The sequence below is a fragment of the Kogia breviceps genome, chromosome 1, assembly GCF_026419965.1.
Source record: "Kogia breviceps isolate mKogBre1 chromosome 1, mKogBre1 haplotype 1, whole genome shotgun sequence".
NCBI classification, from domain to species: domain Eukaryota; kingdom Metazoa; phylum Chordata; class Mammalia; order Artiodactyla; family Physeteridae; genus Kogia; species Kogia breviceps.
The window spans coordinates 186718024-186735192 of record NC_081310.1 but is presented as its reverse complement, the minus strand read 5'-3'; the positions used below and the strand labels follow the sequence as shown (position 1 = coordinate 186735192).

The following is a 17169-nucleotide window of genomic DNA, read 5'->3' as shown; positions in this document are numbered from 1 at the left end:
AAGAGTTATCACTTAGCAATAGATATTTAGGTATTTATAATATAAAGCCATTGCAATACGATGTCTGGGGTTTGCTTTAAAGTTGGGGGAATGGGGCATAGGAAGGTATGCACAGATGAATAAAATAACGGCCAGTTGTTGAGAATTGTTGAAGCTGGGTAATGGGTACATGGGGTTCACTATACTATTCCAATATTGTGTGTTTGAAAATTCCCATTTTAAAAAAGGCAAGAAAAAAGAAATCAGTACGAATCCCTTTATCGGCCATTTCTAACAGCAGCTTGGGGTAACAGGGCTCTGCCACTAACAAGCTGTGCGACATTGGGCAAGTCGCTCCACGTCTCGGGGACTCAGTTCACTAATCTGAAAAATGTGGCCTTTGGATGCGAATTCTCTTGGGGTCCTAAGAAGCGAGCAGGGACAGTGGGCTTCTTGAGAGGAGCCTAAGGGCACTGGGAGACAATGACCCAACAATCAGGGCAACGTGAACTTTAACCTCAGCTCTGACATATACGGCCTGGGACCCTCACTGTCCTCTCCATGCCTGTTTTCGTATCTATAAAAATGACATTCCTATCTCATTGTTGGGAAAATTAACAAATGTAAAGAGTCTGGCACGGTGGAGGATAATAAATATGTTTCCCTTCTTAATTATTCGATTTTGCCCAGAACCAGCGACGTTCACAACCGAGGACCACCCTGACACACGACTCCTAGACCCTGGGTACAAAAGCGCAAGAAACTACCCGCCGCGCAAGTGCGCGCACAGCGCCCTCGCGCGCCCAGCCAGGAAACCGCCAGAGTGGCGGCCCCGCCCATTAGCGACCGCGCCTGCGCAGAGGTCCCGCCCCCGAAGTTTGTTGTTTTGTCCGGCGTCACCGACGCCAGCGGCTCCGGGGAGACCCGGCTGCGGAACCATGGCGGTGCGACAGGCGCTGGGCCGGGGCCTGCAGCTGGGCCGAGCGCTACTACTGCGCTTCACAGCCAAGCCTGGCCCGACCTACGTCTGGGGGCGACCGGAACGGCCGGGCCCCGCGGCGGGCTGGGGTCGCGGGGAGCGCCCGGGCCAGGCTGCGGGACCCGGCGCGGAGCCGCGCAGGCTCGGGCTCGGGCTCCCCAGCCGCTACCGCTTCTTCCGCCAGTCGGTGGCCGGGCTGGCGGCGCGGCTCCAGAGGCAGTTCGTGGGGCGGCCCCGGGGCGGCGCGGGCCCTTGCGGCCGGGCCGTCTTTCTGGCCTTCGGGCTGGGGCTGGGTCTCATCGAGGAGAAGCAAGCGGAGGGCCGGCGTGCGGCCTCGGCCTGTGAGGAGATCCAGGTGAGCTCTGGCTGCGGGTGGGGGCCGGAGCAGAGGCGGGCGGGAGTCAGGCTGGGGGCGGGGCTAAGCGCTTGGGCGGGTCCCGAGTTGGGTGAGGGGCGGGGCTGGGAGGCATGTACTGATTTGGGGCCCCAGGGTTTATCTTGTCGGAGCTGGAATTTCTGGGCAGTCATCTAGGTGTTACGGCTCATTTTCTTTGTTGCTGATCTCCTCATACCCAGCCAGGACCTCACTTTCGTTTTATTGTCTTCCCTTCCTCGGCATGTTTTGAAAAATATGTTAATTATAGCTCCTCTTGCACCGAGGCCAACGACTTTGCATAAATTTTCTAAAATTTAAGGACAACTAAATCATAATAACACTTTTATTCCTGAGGTAGCTGTCATCCACAATTTATGGATGAGGAAACATACTCAGAGAGGTGAAAGGTGAAGTAACTTGCTGAAGTCACACAACTAATAAAGGGCAGTGCCCCAAGTCTGACTTTCCAGAGCCTGTGCCCTTAAACCACTGTGCCAGCCAGGCTGCATCCAGTTTAGCCAATTAGTGACATAACTGAAGCCACAGTAAAAAGCAAGAACAGCAGGAGAAAACAGCAGACCTAATGGGTTTTAGTTAACCTGGGTAGAGTTATCAGAGGTGACGAGAGACACAGGGGTTCTTAGGCTTTTTAAATGTTTTAAATAGCTCAGAGAATTCTGTTTCTGCTCAACCAAATCTGTATTTCTTCAGAGAAACAGAGGCAATAGTATGTGTTTATAAAAAGAGAGATTTATTTGAAGGAATTGGCTCTGCCGTTCTGGAGGCTGGCAAGTCCACAATCTGCAGGGTAGGTGGGCAGGCTGGACACCCAAGGAAGAACCATTGTTGAGTTCAAGTCTGAAGGCCATCTGCTGGCAGGGTTCCCTCCTCTTCCAGGGAGGTCGTTCTTCCTGGGGTTTGGAAACACTCACTGAGCTAGTACAGCCCCTGCGTTTCACAGCTTAGCGCTGAGGTGGTGGAAGGTGGGGTGACTTGCCCGAGGACACAGCTGGTTGAAAACCAAGCAGTGTCTCCCATGTTTCCTGGTTTTCAGCCCAGTTCGTGTAACTCATCCCCAGAGTGTGTCACGTTTGCGCTGTCTACAGGTGCCACATGACCTAGTCCCCAGCCTCTGTACTTGTCTTTTGCTACAGCTCAACAGGCAGAAGCCAAGGTCGGCCAACTTGACAAATCCTACTTAAAATTAGGGAGGCTGTTTTTAAACAGAGGAGCTTAACCCCCTGAGCTTACCATCCTCCATGTCCTTTCCTCACACTTCACCTTTCTGTGACTTAAAATTTTTAATTAGTTGCCAATTAATTTTAAAACTTCAGGCGTTTGACTTCTTTTGAAAGAAAATCACCAGGTCTGGCAACTCTAGTGCTAAAATTCTGTATGGTGTCATACTAGGGTAGAACACTGACCAATGCCTTTAGATGCATTTGGAAAGCATTTGGGGGGGAAAAAAAACCTATTAAAATAGGCAAAAGACATGAATATATATTTCACCGAGAGGAGATACAGATGCCAAATAAGCATATGAATAGATGTTCAACATCACTAGCCATTAGGGAAATGCAAGTTAAAAATACAATGTGATATCTCTGCATACTTATTAGAACAGCTAAAATTTTAAAATTAGTGATAGTAGCAAATGCCTATGAGGATGCAGAGAAACTGGACCAATGGTGAGAATATAAAATGGTGCAGCCACTCTGGAAAATAGTCGGCTGTTTCTTACATAGCTAAACATGTATTCGTTGTATGACCCAGCCATTGCAGTCTTAGGCATTTACCCAGAGAATTGAAAACTTATGTTCACACAAAAACCTGTACATGAGTAGCTGCTATGGAAAACAGTATGGCAGTTCCACCAAAAAATTAAAAATAGAATTACCATATTCCAGCAATTCTGAGTATATATTCAAAAGAACTGAAAGCAGGGACTTGAACAGATACTTTTTTTTTTTTTTTTTTTTTTTTTTTTTCTCGGTACGCGGGCCTCTCACTGTTGTATCCTCTCCCGTTGCGGAGCACAGGCTCCGGACGCACAGGCTCAGTGGCCATGGCTCATGGGCCCAGCCTCTCTGCGGCATGTGGGATCTTCCCGGACCGGGGCACGAACCTGCATCGGCAGGCGGACTCTCAACCACTGCGCCACCAGGGAAGCCCTTGAACAGATACTTGTACACCTATGTTCATAGCATTATCCAGAGTAGTCAAAAGGTGGAAGCAAGCCAAGTGTCCATCAGTGGGTGAAAAATAAGCAAAATGTGCTATATACATACAATGGAATATTACTCAGCCTTAAAAAGAAAGGAAATTCTGACACATGCAACAACATGGAGGAACTTGAGGATATTACGCTAAGTGATATAAGCCAGTCACAAAAAGACAAAAATACTGTATGATTCCACTTATATGAGGTATTTAGTCAAATTCATAGAGATGGAAAGTGAACAAGGGCTGGGGAGTCACTGTTTATTGGTATAGAATTTCAGTTTTGCAAGATGAAAAAAGTTCTGGAGATGGATGGTGGTGATGGTTACACAACAGTGTGACTGTACTTAACGCCACTGAACTGCACACTTAAAATGGTTTAAATGGCCAATTCTGTTATGTGTATTTTACCACAATTCTTAAGAATAATTTTTAAACCCTGTACACAGATGTTCATGGCAGCATCATTCATAATAGCAAAATATTAAAAACCCAAACATCCTTCAGCAGGTGAATTGTTAAACAAACCCTGGTACAGCCATGCCATTCGGTGGAATACTAAGCAGTAACAAGGAGTTAACCATCGATAGGTAACAACCTAAATGAACCTCAAGGGCATTATGCTTAGTGCAAAAAAGTCAGTTCCAAAAGGTTACATCCTGTGCGATTCTATTTATATAACAGTCTTGAAATGACAAAACTGTGGAGATGGAGAACAGATCACTGGTTGCCAGGGGACTGGGACAGGTGGCGGTGGCCCAAATACAAAGAGGGGGCACAGAGGAGTTCTTCTGTGGCGACGGAACACTCTGTCTTGATTGTGGTGGTGATTGCATGTATCTGTACGGGGGATAAAATTGCATAGAGTTACACGTGCGCACACGTGCGTGCGCTCACACGAAAGAATGCAGGTCAGAAAAGATGGTGAGGGACTTCCCTGGTGGTACAGTGGTTAAGACTCCACGCATCCACTGCAGAGGGCGTGTGTTCCATCCCTAGTCAGGGAACTAAGAACCCACTTGCTGCGTGGCCAAAAAAAAAAAAAAGTGAAAACTGAGTAAGATCTGTAGTCTAGTTAACAGTAGTGTATGTTGTCACTTTCCTGGGCTTTGTACTAGTGCTTTTTATAAGATGTCACTTGTGGGAAACTGGGTGAAGGGTACACAGGACATTTTGTACTTTTTTTTTTTTTTTTTGCTGCTTCCTGTGAGTCTATAATTATTTCAAAATTAAAAGTTTTAAAACATGTATGTCATTCTCAAAACCATGGTTGCTAAAGGATTACTCTACAAGATATTGCTTCCACTCCACAGAGTTTAGAAACTAGTTGGCAAGGCAAGACAGACTTTCGTTTTTTAAAAACATTAGAAATTATCGTACGAGGTGTATTAGCTCATAGGTTCTCATGCTTGAGGAATCCTCCAGAAGGAAAGGTTGCTGTGGGCTGGGTTGTCAGGACTGGTTATAGGGGAAGCAGGCTTGAATTGGTTCTTGATGGATGAGTAAGGATGAGCAGGTAGAGTGAAGACAATAGAAATAGGGGGCGGGGGAGGGGACTAGTTGGAGCAAAGGTTCAGGGAGAGGCGTGTGAGAGACCAGTACGGACAGTGCAGACCAGCCTGCAGAACAGTTTTCCCATGTAGGAAGTACCCAGGACAAGGTACTGAATAACTTATGCGGTTCTTGAACCTGATGAGTGACACGTGAAAGCAGTGTGGTTTCATCCAGCTCAGAAGCAGGTGAAGGGAGGACGTGAGTGGGAGAGTCTGGAGCTGAGTGACTAACCATGAAAAGGGAGGGATCAGCAGATCAGATGGGATTTGAGGGGGAAGGCAGAGTTTGGGTGACTGGAGAAATGATGTCACCTGCCTGAAGTAGGCAAGAACCCCGCTTTGGGGGAAATAGCCTCTATCCCAGTGCATCCCCACAGCACCTGCATTTCCATCTATGTCCATCAGAACTCTTATATTCTTGTTTCCTTTCTGCAAACAGAATGGCCCACCAGATTCCTAAGAGGTAGAGACAGGAAGACAGATGTATGGTCAGGCCCCTCAAGATGGCCGTCCTCTTGCTCTCTGTACATCCCCTGCTAGACCAGTCCCTGCTTCACTTACATCCTACTCACAGGAGGGTGCTTGCCCCCGCCCCAGCTAGTGATTGTTCTAGTCCTTAGGCCAAAACAGCTCCACCTGCTAGTTTATTAAAGGGAAACATCTGCCCTCGTGATGCTCATTAACCTGAGGGGCTGTGAGGGACGTGCCCCAGGCGCCGGTTTCCCTGGTAACTGATGAGCCAACCTGATACCAATTTCCCTATAAACGGTAGCCTCCTTCTCCCCTGACTAGTGAAGATTAGTGAAGATTGCTGCCGTGTCCTGCCTGCTGTCTGCCACACACGTTGGGGTGTTGCTCCAGGACCTTATGCTGCAGACGTGTAAGATGCCCCATCCAATAAACTATTGATGTCTTTGTCACTGTCTCCAGGCTCCTTCTTCAGTCGTCGCAAGGCTGGGCAGATACAAGGCTTGCAGGCCTGTGGGGTGCAGCCCAACAACAGGACCTGATGACTTGGCTCCAGGGAGCCCCCTGATTTTACCCCCTTGCCTGCAAAAGCAGCCTGAGGTCATTCACAAGTGGGAGGGGTGGCTGCTGACCACATGCTTCTGCCCATACACAGTTCTTGGTAACCATCCAATACCTGCCTGCCGAGGTCTTTGCGGAAGGAGCCGTCTCCATGATCAGGAACCTCCAAGCTTGTGCTGGGAGCTTGACAGGCAGCAAAGGAGTGATGTGCCAGCTGCAGAATTTGAGAGTTCTGGCCTCTTAACTAATTCATGATGTTCTGTGTTGGGCTGTCTCGGTGACTGCAATGAGGTGACACTTCGAGAAAAATTATTCTGAGTAATGAGAGAGAAAGCAGGATGGCCTGAGCCCAGGATGAGCAGTGAAACCCAACTTGGTTGTGTTTTTATTGGCTCTTGGTCTTGTCAGTGAACAGCCCGCCTCACTGTACCTCCCCATCCCTTCACTGAAGCCTTACTGGGCTCCCTGGCTCACGGTGCCTGCTTTTTTTCTTCACAGGCAGTTTTCACCCGGAAAAACAAGCTGCTCCCTGACCCACTGGACACTAGACGCTGGCAGGGTTTCCGGCTGGAGGAGTATCTGATCGGGAAGTCCATTGGCAAGGGCTGCAGTGCCGCTGTCTATGAGGCCACCATGCCTGTGTTGCCCCAGAACCAGCAGGTGGCAGGGAGTATCGGGCTTCTTCCAGGGAGAGGCCCAGAGATCATTCCCCGAGGAGAAGAGGAGCAAGCCCCACTGGCCCCTGCCTTTCCCTTGGCCATCAAGATGATGTGGAACATCTCGGTAAGAGTGGGGCTTTCCATCTTTAAAGTCAGCGTTTCTCACAATGCCCATCTTGGGGGAACTCACGGTGCTTTTTCCCAGGCAGTAGATAGGAAACAACACAGATTCTTCACAGTACAGGTGCCTCACGCTCTTGCACAAGAGTCTGAAGCAGCATGTCTCAGAATGTAATATGTCCGTGCATCACCTGGGGTCAGGGTAGAAGGCAGACTGTGGGCAGCTGCCGTGGGGTGGAGCCTGAGACTCCGACTCTCTAACGAGCTCCCAGGTGATGGCCACGCTGCTGGGCCGTGAGCCACACTGAGTAGCAAGTGCCTAAAGCGTCCAGGCCAAACAGTTAATTTCAGGGCTGCAGTCCACACCGGCCTCTCTCTCCCCGACCTGCCATGCTGGGCACGAGGGCCCGCACGCCTCCCACCGCCCCTGCAGACCCAAGGCTGGCTTGTCGCCTCTCTGCTCTCAACTCTCGCAGAACTCGAGACTTTGGGAAATTGAGTATTTTTCCCACCTGAAAACAAAGACTTCTGTCCGTTTAGAGTAATTTATCTTGCCGTTACATGGAGGGTGGGAGGAGAGGTTAGGAAATTCATCAAGACCTGATGTGTTTTCCTCCTGCCCAGAGCTTCTTTCCAAGGCTAAGGTGGGACACAGCCACACAGCTCATGCTGGACACTGAAGGATGCAGGTTCATGTTTCAATCTGGGGAATGGAGGTTATTAGACTATACTTCCTTGCTAGGCTAATAGCTAGCAAGTAGCCAAATCCTCGACCTAGGAAACATCCAGTCTTAGTATCAAAACTCCCACTGGTTGGGGCACGACAGCAAATGGCATTCACAAAAGCTAAAAGACTTGATTCTTAAAGGATTCTTGACAGGTTTCACAGGTCCTGAGAGCTGTTCATAATGAAATGAGGAAAATAAGGTGCTTTTCCTTGTTTTTTGTTTTTTACCGGGTGATGAAGAGGGCTGTTCTGTGATTCGGCACGAGTTTATCCAGCGGGGGCTTGTTGGGCTGGGGCTGCCTGCTGAAGGGAGCCTGAGAGGGTGCTCGGTGGTCAGGTTTGAGCCTGGTGGTGACCGGAGGCATCTACGGCAGGAAGAAGGGCCCTGCCTTGATCACCTTGCCATCTCCTCCTGCCATGGGCACCCGAGCTGTCCAAGGGTGTGAGGTGTGGGAAGCGTCCTCTGGGTTGGCATGGATGGCACCTCTGCCCTCTCTCTCCCAGGAGAAACTCAGCTTGGCTTCCCACTTCAGAGAGGTTATCTTAGCTTGAAGGTCAAAGCCGATTCTAGGCAGTAGCTGTCCTGGTCCAGATTCTAAGGAGGGCCTGTGTAACCCTCGATTCATCACGGGTGTGTTCCAGGCGGGCTCATCCAGCGAAGCCATCTTTAGCACAATGAGCCAGGAGCTCGTCCCAGCCAGTCGAGTGGCCTTGGCCGGGGAGTATGGAGTGCTCCCTCACAGGTAAGCAACCACCTGCCCACCACACAGAGCAGAATGCCCCCTGTGCCCTCACCACTCAGCACAGGGTCTGACACGACATACAGTAGATGATAAATTCTCACTGAATGATGTAGTCAGTGATGGATTTTCAGTTGGTGGATAATTGGGAAAGATTGTAGACGGTGTGACTCTGGTGGCAGATGCAGGTGGCTGACTGACGCAGGAGGAGGAAGAGAAGGCTGTCCAAAGCTGCCCAGTTCACAATGATGGAAAATGGATCTGGTTTCTGATTCCTAAGTAATGCCCAGGCAGAAACAAATCAAACTCTGTCCCCAGCGGAGGCAACACTCACTTCACGAATAGCTGCCGTGACCCGATAGTGCCAAGAGATTTTTTTTTTTTAATGGCCTGTTCTCCATGTGACAGAGGAGCCTGAGAAGTTGGGAGCAGAGTCTAGCGTGGTAAGTGCTAGAATAGCGTATGCTCAGGTGCTGAGGGAGCCCAGACGTGTGTGTGTTGCAGGGGTTCGGGGCCATTCAGAAAGGCCTCTTGAAGGGACAGTTTGTTCTGCCTCTTGGAAGATGGATAGCCACTAGCTAGGCAAAGAAGTAGGACAAGAGGCTCCCTCCACAGAGGGAAGAGTCTGGATGGCAGCCTAAGCTCACCTTGGCTTTGCAAACCCACAGGTTGTAAAAGATAATACTTGTGCCAGAGGAGATGCTGTGCTCCCTTTAATATTTGTAGACCACCAGGAAGAGGTGGCCCTCTGCGTTTTTGGTGACTTACTAGAGGGTTGCTCTGTAGATCAGAAGCAGGAAGGTGGAAATGGGGACTTAAGGAAACATACATGGAAAACCCCTTCCAGGGCTTGGAAGGCTCTAGTGTGACTGAGGGTTGGTGCAGGCCTAGGGAAGTAGCTGCTTGGTGGGCTTAGCCCTGTCCTCCTCTTCTCCAGATTCCTTGGTAGGGAAGGGTGGGTGTCAGCTGCTTCCTAGGGTCTAACTTTATCCTCTGGTGCTTCCTTTTGTGGTGGAAGCATCAGCCAGCTGACATGGTGCTGCCGTGCAGACCTGCCACTCTCCAGTCCTCTACCCACTTTAGTTTTTTCACAGCATTTATCTCCATCTGTCCTTAAATCGTAGATGTCTTTGTCTATTTATTCATCGTGTCTCTGGCTGCACTGTAAGCTCTCTGAGGGCAGGGCTTTTGTGTTTGTTTACTGTGTACACCCAACAGCTCAGTGAATGTTTGTGGAATGATTAGATGAATATGGCAGAAGGTCTGTTACCTAAAGTACCGATGACATCATCTCTGTCTCGGGAGAAGGACTCCAAGACCCTGAGAGCACTGGGTGGATTTCTTCCTAGCCTTTGCTCATCTAGAGACCTCAGACTCAGCCCTGTGATCTGCTCTGGTGGCTGCTTCTCCCACCTGATTTCTGATCTTCTCCCGTTTACACCCTGTGCTCCACCATGGTGAATTCATATGCCCTCACCAGATGCACACAGGCCTCTTGTGTGTGCAGTTAGACCCCCACCACAGCCTCCGGTCCTGCTCCAGTTCTACACACACACACACACACTCCAGTCCTGCTCCAGTTTTCTACACACACACACACACACACACACACACACACACACACACACACTCCAGTCCTGCTCCAGTTCTACACACACACACACACACACACACACACACACACACACACACTCCAATCCACAGACACACACACACACGCACACACACACACTCCAGTCCTGCTCCAGTTCTCCATACACATACACATACACACACACACACGCACACGCACACACACACACACACACACACACACACACACACACACACACACACGCCTCAGCAGCACAGCCACACACGTCCTCTGGGCTCTCGTGACCACCAGGCAGCGCTTTCCCACTGTGGCACTGAGAGCCTTGTGCTGTGATCGTGATTCTCCCACTGGCCCTAATGGCCCCAGGCTAGGAACAATGCTTTGATTCCTTTGATCGCCTAGGACAGGGGCCCAGCTGGGTGGAGTCCAGAGAGCTGTACAAGGCCATGTGGTGGACCGGCTTCAAAGCTCGGAACTGAGGCAGCTCTGAAGACAGGGCATGTGTCGAACTCTGTGTTGTCTTGATGTCTCTGGGCTTCTGCGCCATCCTCCTCCTCTGCCACCCAGCGTCCTTATTTCCTACCCATGGCTACACCTCTGGCTTCCCTCAGGCCTCAAGTTCATGTGCCCAAAGCACAGTGAGGGCAAACGATACTGAAACATCGGCGTTTGGAGCAGAGAAAGATTTATTGCAGGGCCGTGCAAGGAGAAGGATGGCTCATGCCCAAAAACCCCCCGAACTCCCCCAAGGGTTTCAGCAAAACGTTTTTAAAGGCCCGGTAAGGGGAGGGGGGTCACAGGGTATGTGATTGGCTCGTGCACAGGTCTCTGACTGGTTGATGGTGAGGTGACAGGGTGGTGTCACAGGGGTTAACATTATCAGTCCTTAGGTGCCAGTAGGTCTGGGGGCCATGAGCCCGTGGTCATCAAGTAGTTCGCATCTTCCATTTGGTGGGAGGTTGTCACATCTGTAAAACAGCTCAGGAATGTGCCTCAGATACTGTTATCCAGGTACTTCGGAGAGGAGCTAAAGCAGAGGATACGGGGGAAGGCCCCATAGGGTCCTGCTCTGTAACAGCATCCTTTTGCCCTCAGCTCCATTGCTGACTGCCCAGTTACTGCCACGTTTCTTCACTCACTCCACAAAGAGAGACTCTCCCCTTTTCCTGCCAGCCACTGGGCCTCAGACACGACTGTAGGCTTGTTGCCCTTGGGGTAGGTGCTCACCCTTAGTCCCAGCAGCTCTGAGCCAGGGGCAGGGCTGGTACACAGCAGGTGGTTTTGCAGCCCTGGTCATGCAATCCCGAACGTGGCCATTGTGTCTGAGCGGTAGGTGTGGGCATGGCAGCAGGTGACATCTCTACTATGAACTGCATGTGTATCCATTCACTCAAAGGTTTATTGGGCTCATACTCCATGCCAGGTGTTATGCTAGAACTTGGAATCGAGGAGATTCTAGGTCCTTTACAAGCATTAACAACTTCATGAGGTATGTTACCACCTTATCCCCCCTTTGCATTTGAGACTGAGCCCAGAGAAGTTAAGCAACTTAGCCAAGGACTTGGAGTGGCAGGGGTGGGATTCAGTCCCAGGCAGTCTGATTCCAGGTCTCCTACACTGGTTCTGCCACCTGGGATGGATGGACAGTGGACGGACTGGTGGAGTCACTGAATGCAGTGAGTCATTGTGGGTTTTCCTTCCAAAACCAGGCTCTGCACCTGGGGCAGAGTTGATACGAGGAACTGGGCTCATAAATGCATGTCAGTATTGAATGTGGCCTTAGACTGTTATATTTCCAAGTGTCATATCTGCTACTGGCCTCATGTCTGTCCCACCTGGCTGAAAAAGAAGATCCAAGGGGGGTCCCAAGCAGCTGGCCGCGCACCCCAACGTCATCCGCGTCTTCCGCGCCTTCACGTCGTCTGTGCCCCTGCTGCCAGGGGCCCTGCTCGACTACCCTGACGTGCTGCCCCCGCGCCTTCACCCCGAAGGCCTGGGCCACGAGCGGACCCTCTTCCTTGTCATGAAGAAGTAAGTGGCAGGGCTGTGGCAGGACCTGTAGTGAGCGGCATGCCTGGAGCCCGGGGTTGCAGGGAAGAGGGGTCCCCGCCCCCTGGGAGGCCAGGCTGAGGGTGTATATCTGCCCTGTGGAGCAGTTTCCCTTTAGGACAACTTTCCATGAGAACAGAAACACATGTTGAGTCAGAACATACTTTTCGCCTAGAGCTGTTAGTACCTTTGGCTGTTGCGCCCTCTGTGCTCACCTCAGCTGGTTTCTTAACATAAACTGTTCTCCTTCCTCCATCCCTGCACCCCTGGCATTGCTGTATGGGTTTTTAAGGAAACAAGCATCTGTACTGTTACATTTAATATGTGAGGCCCCAGCTCTTACTTCCTAATTTCAAGATGGTGGGTGGGAACAGAAAGGATACTTGGGGAAAAAAAGAAAGCAAAAAGTTCAGGAAGGGCTTCCCTGGTGGCGCAATGGTTGAGAGTCCGCCTGCCGATGCAGGGGACACGGGTTTGTGCCCCAGTCTGGGAGGATCCCACATGCCGCGGAGCGGCTGGGCCCGTGAGCCATGGCCGCTGAGCCTGTGCGTCCGGAGCCTGTGCTCCGCAACGGGAGAGGCCGCAACAGTGAGAGGCCCGCGTACCGAAAAAAAAAAAAAAAAAAAAAGTTCAGGAAGAAGAGGAGGGGCTCCCCTGGTGGCGCAGTGGTTAAGAGTCCGCCTGCCAATGCAGGGGACACGGGTTCGATTCCTGGTCCAGGAAGATCCCACGTGCCACGGAGCAACTAAGCCCGTGTGCCACAGCTGCCGAGACTGTGCTCTAGAGCCTGCGAGCCACAACTACTGAAGCCCGCGTGCCTAGAGCCTGTGCTCCGCAGCAAGAGAGGCCACCACAATGAGAAGCCCACACACTGCAATGAAGAGTAGCCCCCGCTCGCCACAGCTAGAGAAAAACTGTGTGCAGCAACAAAGATCCAGCACAGCCAAAAATAAATAAAAGATAAATAAAATTTTTTAAAAGAGGAAAGGCCATCACTCTAATAGGAAATAAGGTGCTCAGGATCCTTGGTGCACAGTAGCCAAGGCCCTGTTGCCCTCTCTGCCAGCTACTCCTGTACCCTGCGCCAGTACCTTCATGGGAACAGCCCGAGCCCCCGCCTGGCCACCGTGATGACTCTGCAGCTCCTGGAAGGGGTGGCTCACCTGGTGCAGCAGGGCGTCGCACACAGAGACCTGAAATCCGACAACGTCCTCGTGGAGCTGGACGCAGGTAGGTGCCCTGCTGCACCTCCAGGCGGTCCAGGGCACACTGGACTTTAGGTCTGGGGACATTTAGGAGCCTTTGGGTCTTTTGATTTCTGTGTTCTAAGTTGTCGTGTCTTAGCTCCGTATGCAAGAGATGAGCACTCCCTCCTTCAAGGTGGAGGTTTTTGTTCTCTGTGTAGGACTCGTGGAGTTGTGGTTAACGGTTCCCAGGTTCCTTTCAGTTGTCTGCTTACAGAACAGAAACCTCAGTGGTGGACATTGTCTTGAATAAAGTGAAAGAGACGTAGACTTTAGCTTAATATAAGAAAGAATTTTCAAACAGCACTGCTTGAATGTCAGCCCAGCTGCCCCTGGCAGTGAGCTTCCTGTCACTGGAAGCACTTAAGTGAAGCTGGATGGCCGCTTGCCTGGGGATCCTATAAGAGAGAGTCACACCGCTGGTCGATTTTGAACTAGAAGATTTAAAATAATTAAATATGCAATTCTAGAGAAACTGGCTTTTTAAAGGAAGTCTGTATGAATCCTTTTACAAATAACTAATTCATAACGCACCTAATTTTTAAGTTTGGATTTGAGGTTTCAAGTTCAAAGACTCTTGGCGGTCATCTGAGCCAGCATCACCTGATGAGTAAAACAAGAGCTGCTCCTCCGATCTTGGGAGAGCTCCAATTACTAGATGATTTAGATTGAGCCAAATTTTATCCTGTTCTTTGCTTGGGGACCTTGATTTCCTAGAGGCACATCTGTACTTGTGTGGCTGGCCCCACTCAGCTCTCCGGCGAGTGGGCAGCTGTCCAGGCCTTGCTGGCCTGTGCTCCTGGGTCAACATGGAGTCCCTGTGAGCCCCTCGTACCCACATCCAGAGGGTGGCTTTAGTGGAAACATAGGACCTCGGGGCGGGAGGATTGGTGGGGAGAGACTCGGACAGTCACCTCTGCCTGTCCGTCTGCAGACGGCTGCCCCTGGTTGGTGATCACAGACTTCGGCTGCTGCCTGGCTGATGAGCGCGTCGGCCTGCAGTTGCCTTTCACCAGTTGGTATGTGGACCGTGGTGGAAACGGCTGCCTGATGGCCCCTGAGGTGAGTCCTGCTGAGTGTGTCAGGCGCCATCAGCAGAGCCTCTCCCACCGGGTTTCCTCACTGTTTGCTCAACACTTTCATCTTCTCTGACCCACAATGTATCAGAAGTCCCTTCCCTGCCTCTTTGCTTAAATCTGGATCTGTCTGATGTTCCAGGAGATGTGAGTTTTGTCAGCCCAAAGCAGAGCTGAGCAGATTCTCCTGCCTCTGAGCTACAGTTCACTCAGATTCTGGGTTCCCCGGGACAGAGTTGAGATTAGTCTGTGAATCGGGTGCCGTGCAGGAGCATGAATGGTTTAGAAGTACCAGCAGCATGACTGCTTACCGGTTGCTTTCTGAGCAGGTGTCCACAGCCTGCCCTGGCCCCCGGGCAGTGATCGACTACAGCAAGGCTGACGCCTGGGCAGTGGGAGCGCTCGCGTACGAAATCTGCGGGCTCCCCAATCCCTTTTACGGCCGGGGCAGGGCCCATCTTGAAAGCCGCAGTTACCAAGAAGCTCAGCTGCCTGCACTGCCCGAGTCGGTGCCTCTGGAGGCGAGACAGCTGGTGAAGTCGCTGCTCCAGCGAGACGCCAGCAAGGTGAGGCCATCCCCAGGTTTACAGGGATTGTGTGGATGGAAACCTCGGTTCATGTTCCAGAGTAAGGGTCAGGGTTGGGCAGGCACTAGAGTGATAGGCGGTTCCTCTGTCTTACAAAGGAAAAGGCCAAGTATAGGAGAATACAAAATAGACTAGCGTATAGATAGGAGTACGGGAGCTGGCCACCAAATTAGCCAGGATTCCAGCAGTGCAACTCCTCTTGGTTTTAAAAGTTACTCAGAGGGAAAGAGATGCAGTTTTAAGAAACGTTGAATGAAGATGTAGCTTAAAGAATCAGCTGAGATCTAATCAGACAGATGTGATGACATCTCCTAAGAGATCTGGACATTGTGAAATTACTACAAAGGCTAACATATTTGAAACCTGGATTGGAGTGGCAGGTCCGGTTGAGGTGGCATGTTTAGTGGCAACAGCCTGGACAGACCAGGGCTCAAACTCCTGTCCTACCACTTACCCCTCACCGTGTGCGGCTGGCTGTCACGGTCACGGTACGTGCTCGCTGCTGCCCGTCATTAAGTCGTGGCGACTCCCCTCACCCCAGACACGGTTCCTGGGGCTTCCAGGGTGGGGAGGCTCTTCCAGCAATGCACAATGCCCCCCGCCCCCCACCAATTTGTACCCATGGAAAAGCCGGGAGTGTGTGTCAGGTGAGTGCAGGGCATTGTAGGAGAGAGAAGGGTGGAGAAGAATTTGCTCGGGGCCATAGACAAGGGAAGACCCTGCTGTGAGTGAAGACTTTGTCACAGGTGTTCTAAGCGCCAGCTCCCCTTCCTGTTACAGAGGCCATCTGCCCGAGTAGCTGCTAACGTGCTTCATTTAAGCCTCTGGGGTGAACGTGCTGTAGCCCTGGAGGACCTGAAACCAGACAAGATGATTGGCTGGCTCCTCCAGCAATCCGCCGCCACTCTGCTGGCCAACAGGCTTGCAGAGAACTGTGTGGAAACAAAAATGAAGATGTTATTTCTGGCCAACCTGGAGTATGAAGCGCTGAGTCAGGCAGCCCTCCTCCTCTGCTCGTGGAGGGCGGCCCCGTGACAGCTGATGTAGCTGGTGAATGAATTACTAAAAGAACTTCCAGTATCTGTGTCGTGATGGTCTGTGAATGCTGAGGGAGGGGCTCCTAGGTGAGGGGTGTGGGAGTCGGTCAGGAGAGAAGATGGTGCAGGGCGGGCCAGTCAGCCAGAGAGAAGGCCTCGGGTTTGGCAAGCGGAAGGAACAGCTTGAGTTCACAGTCTAGCTACTAACTCGCTCAAGCATTGTGATTTTGATGCATCATATAACCTGTGTGGACTGAAGTTGTCTTACCTCTAAAATGAAGAAACTGGTCTAGATAGAGGTCAGCAAACTTTGTAGAGGGCTAGTACTCAGGCTGTTGCAGCTACTCAACTCTGCCATTGCAGCGCAAAGGCAGCCTTAAATATGTAAACAAGTCAGTGTGGCGGCTTCCCAATAAAGCTTCGTTTAGGGACACTGAGATTTGGACTTCATGTGTCACTAAATAGTCTCAATTGTTTTCAACGACTTAAACGTAAAAACTGTTCTTAGTTTGCAGGCCTACAAAAGACAGGCAGCAGGCCAGACTGACCCACAGGCCAAGTTTGGCAACCCCTCGTCTAGACAAATTCAGAGGGCCTAACTAACTCTAAAAAGAAACGCTGGCTAATCACTAGGACCCTCTGTGTATCAGCGCTAAAAATGTGACTAGCTCTCTACGTACGAATCCAAAGGAATGGGCCCGCTGTACCAGGCGAGGGTCTACTCGGGTGTAAGCTGCTGACCAAAACGTCCCACCTTAAGCTCGTGTCCTGTCTTCACAGACCTCTGAAAAGTTAGTGACCGAGCAGGTGAGGCCGAGCTGAGGCGGGTTAGACCTGCGTTCCACGTTAGTCTGTGTGTTAACCTGCGCTGAGGCAAATGTTCGCACAGGTCGGTGTGCAGGTATCAGAGTGAAAAACGCTGAAGTGAGGCCTGAGATGCGGGAGCCTCTGCACTTCAGTCACGTGTCCTGGAACAGCTCTGAGGGTGCTCTGGAGGAAGCATCGCCACGGAGCTCGTCCAGCTACTGAATTGAGTCTAGCAGAGCTAACATGACTGATGAAATGGGAATTAACAGTGCAGTGTTTAAAACTTGCTGATTTTCCCCTTCTGACTAGCGTTTCTTACAGGAATTCTGAAGAATTAAATGCATATTTACAACTGCAGAACATGTATGTGCCTGGAACTGAATACTTGACTTT

The 17169-nt window shown here is 51.0% G+C and overlaps 1 protein-coding gene across 2 annotated transcripts; it reads left to right on the top strand.

Annotated features, from left to right (window-relative positions):
• Nucleotides 1–857: 857 nt before the first annotated feature.
• PINK1 (PTEN induced kinase 1) lies at nt 858–17136 on the top strand. 2 transcript variants are annotated; one of them, XM_059053306.2, is made up of 8 exons: nt 858–1313; nt 6635–6919; nt 8285–8385; nt 11828–12007; nt 13092–13255; nt 14204–14331; nt 14675–14911; nt 15713–17136. In XM_059053306.2, the coding sequence occupies exons 1-8, from the start codon at nt 918–920 to the stop codon at nt 15965–15967; spliced, it is 1746 nt and encodes a 581-aa protein (XP_058909289.1). In that variant the 5' UTR covers nt 858–917; the 3' UTR covers nt 15968–17136. The 2 variants fall into 2 exon arrangements, with proteins under 2 accessions (XP_058909289.1, XP_058909279.1); XM_059053296.2 differs by having other exon boundaries at nt 859–1313; nt 11825–12007.
• The last annotated feature ends 33 nt before the right edge of the window (nt 17137–17169 follow it).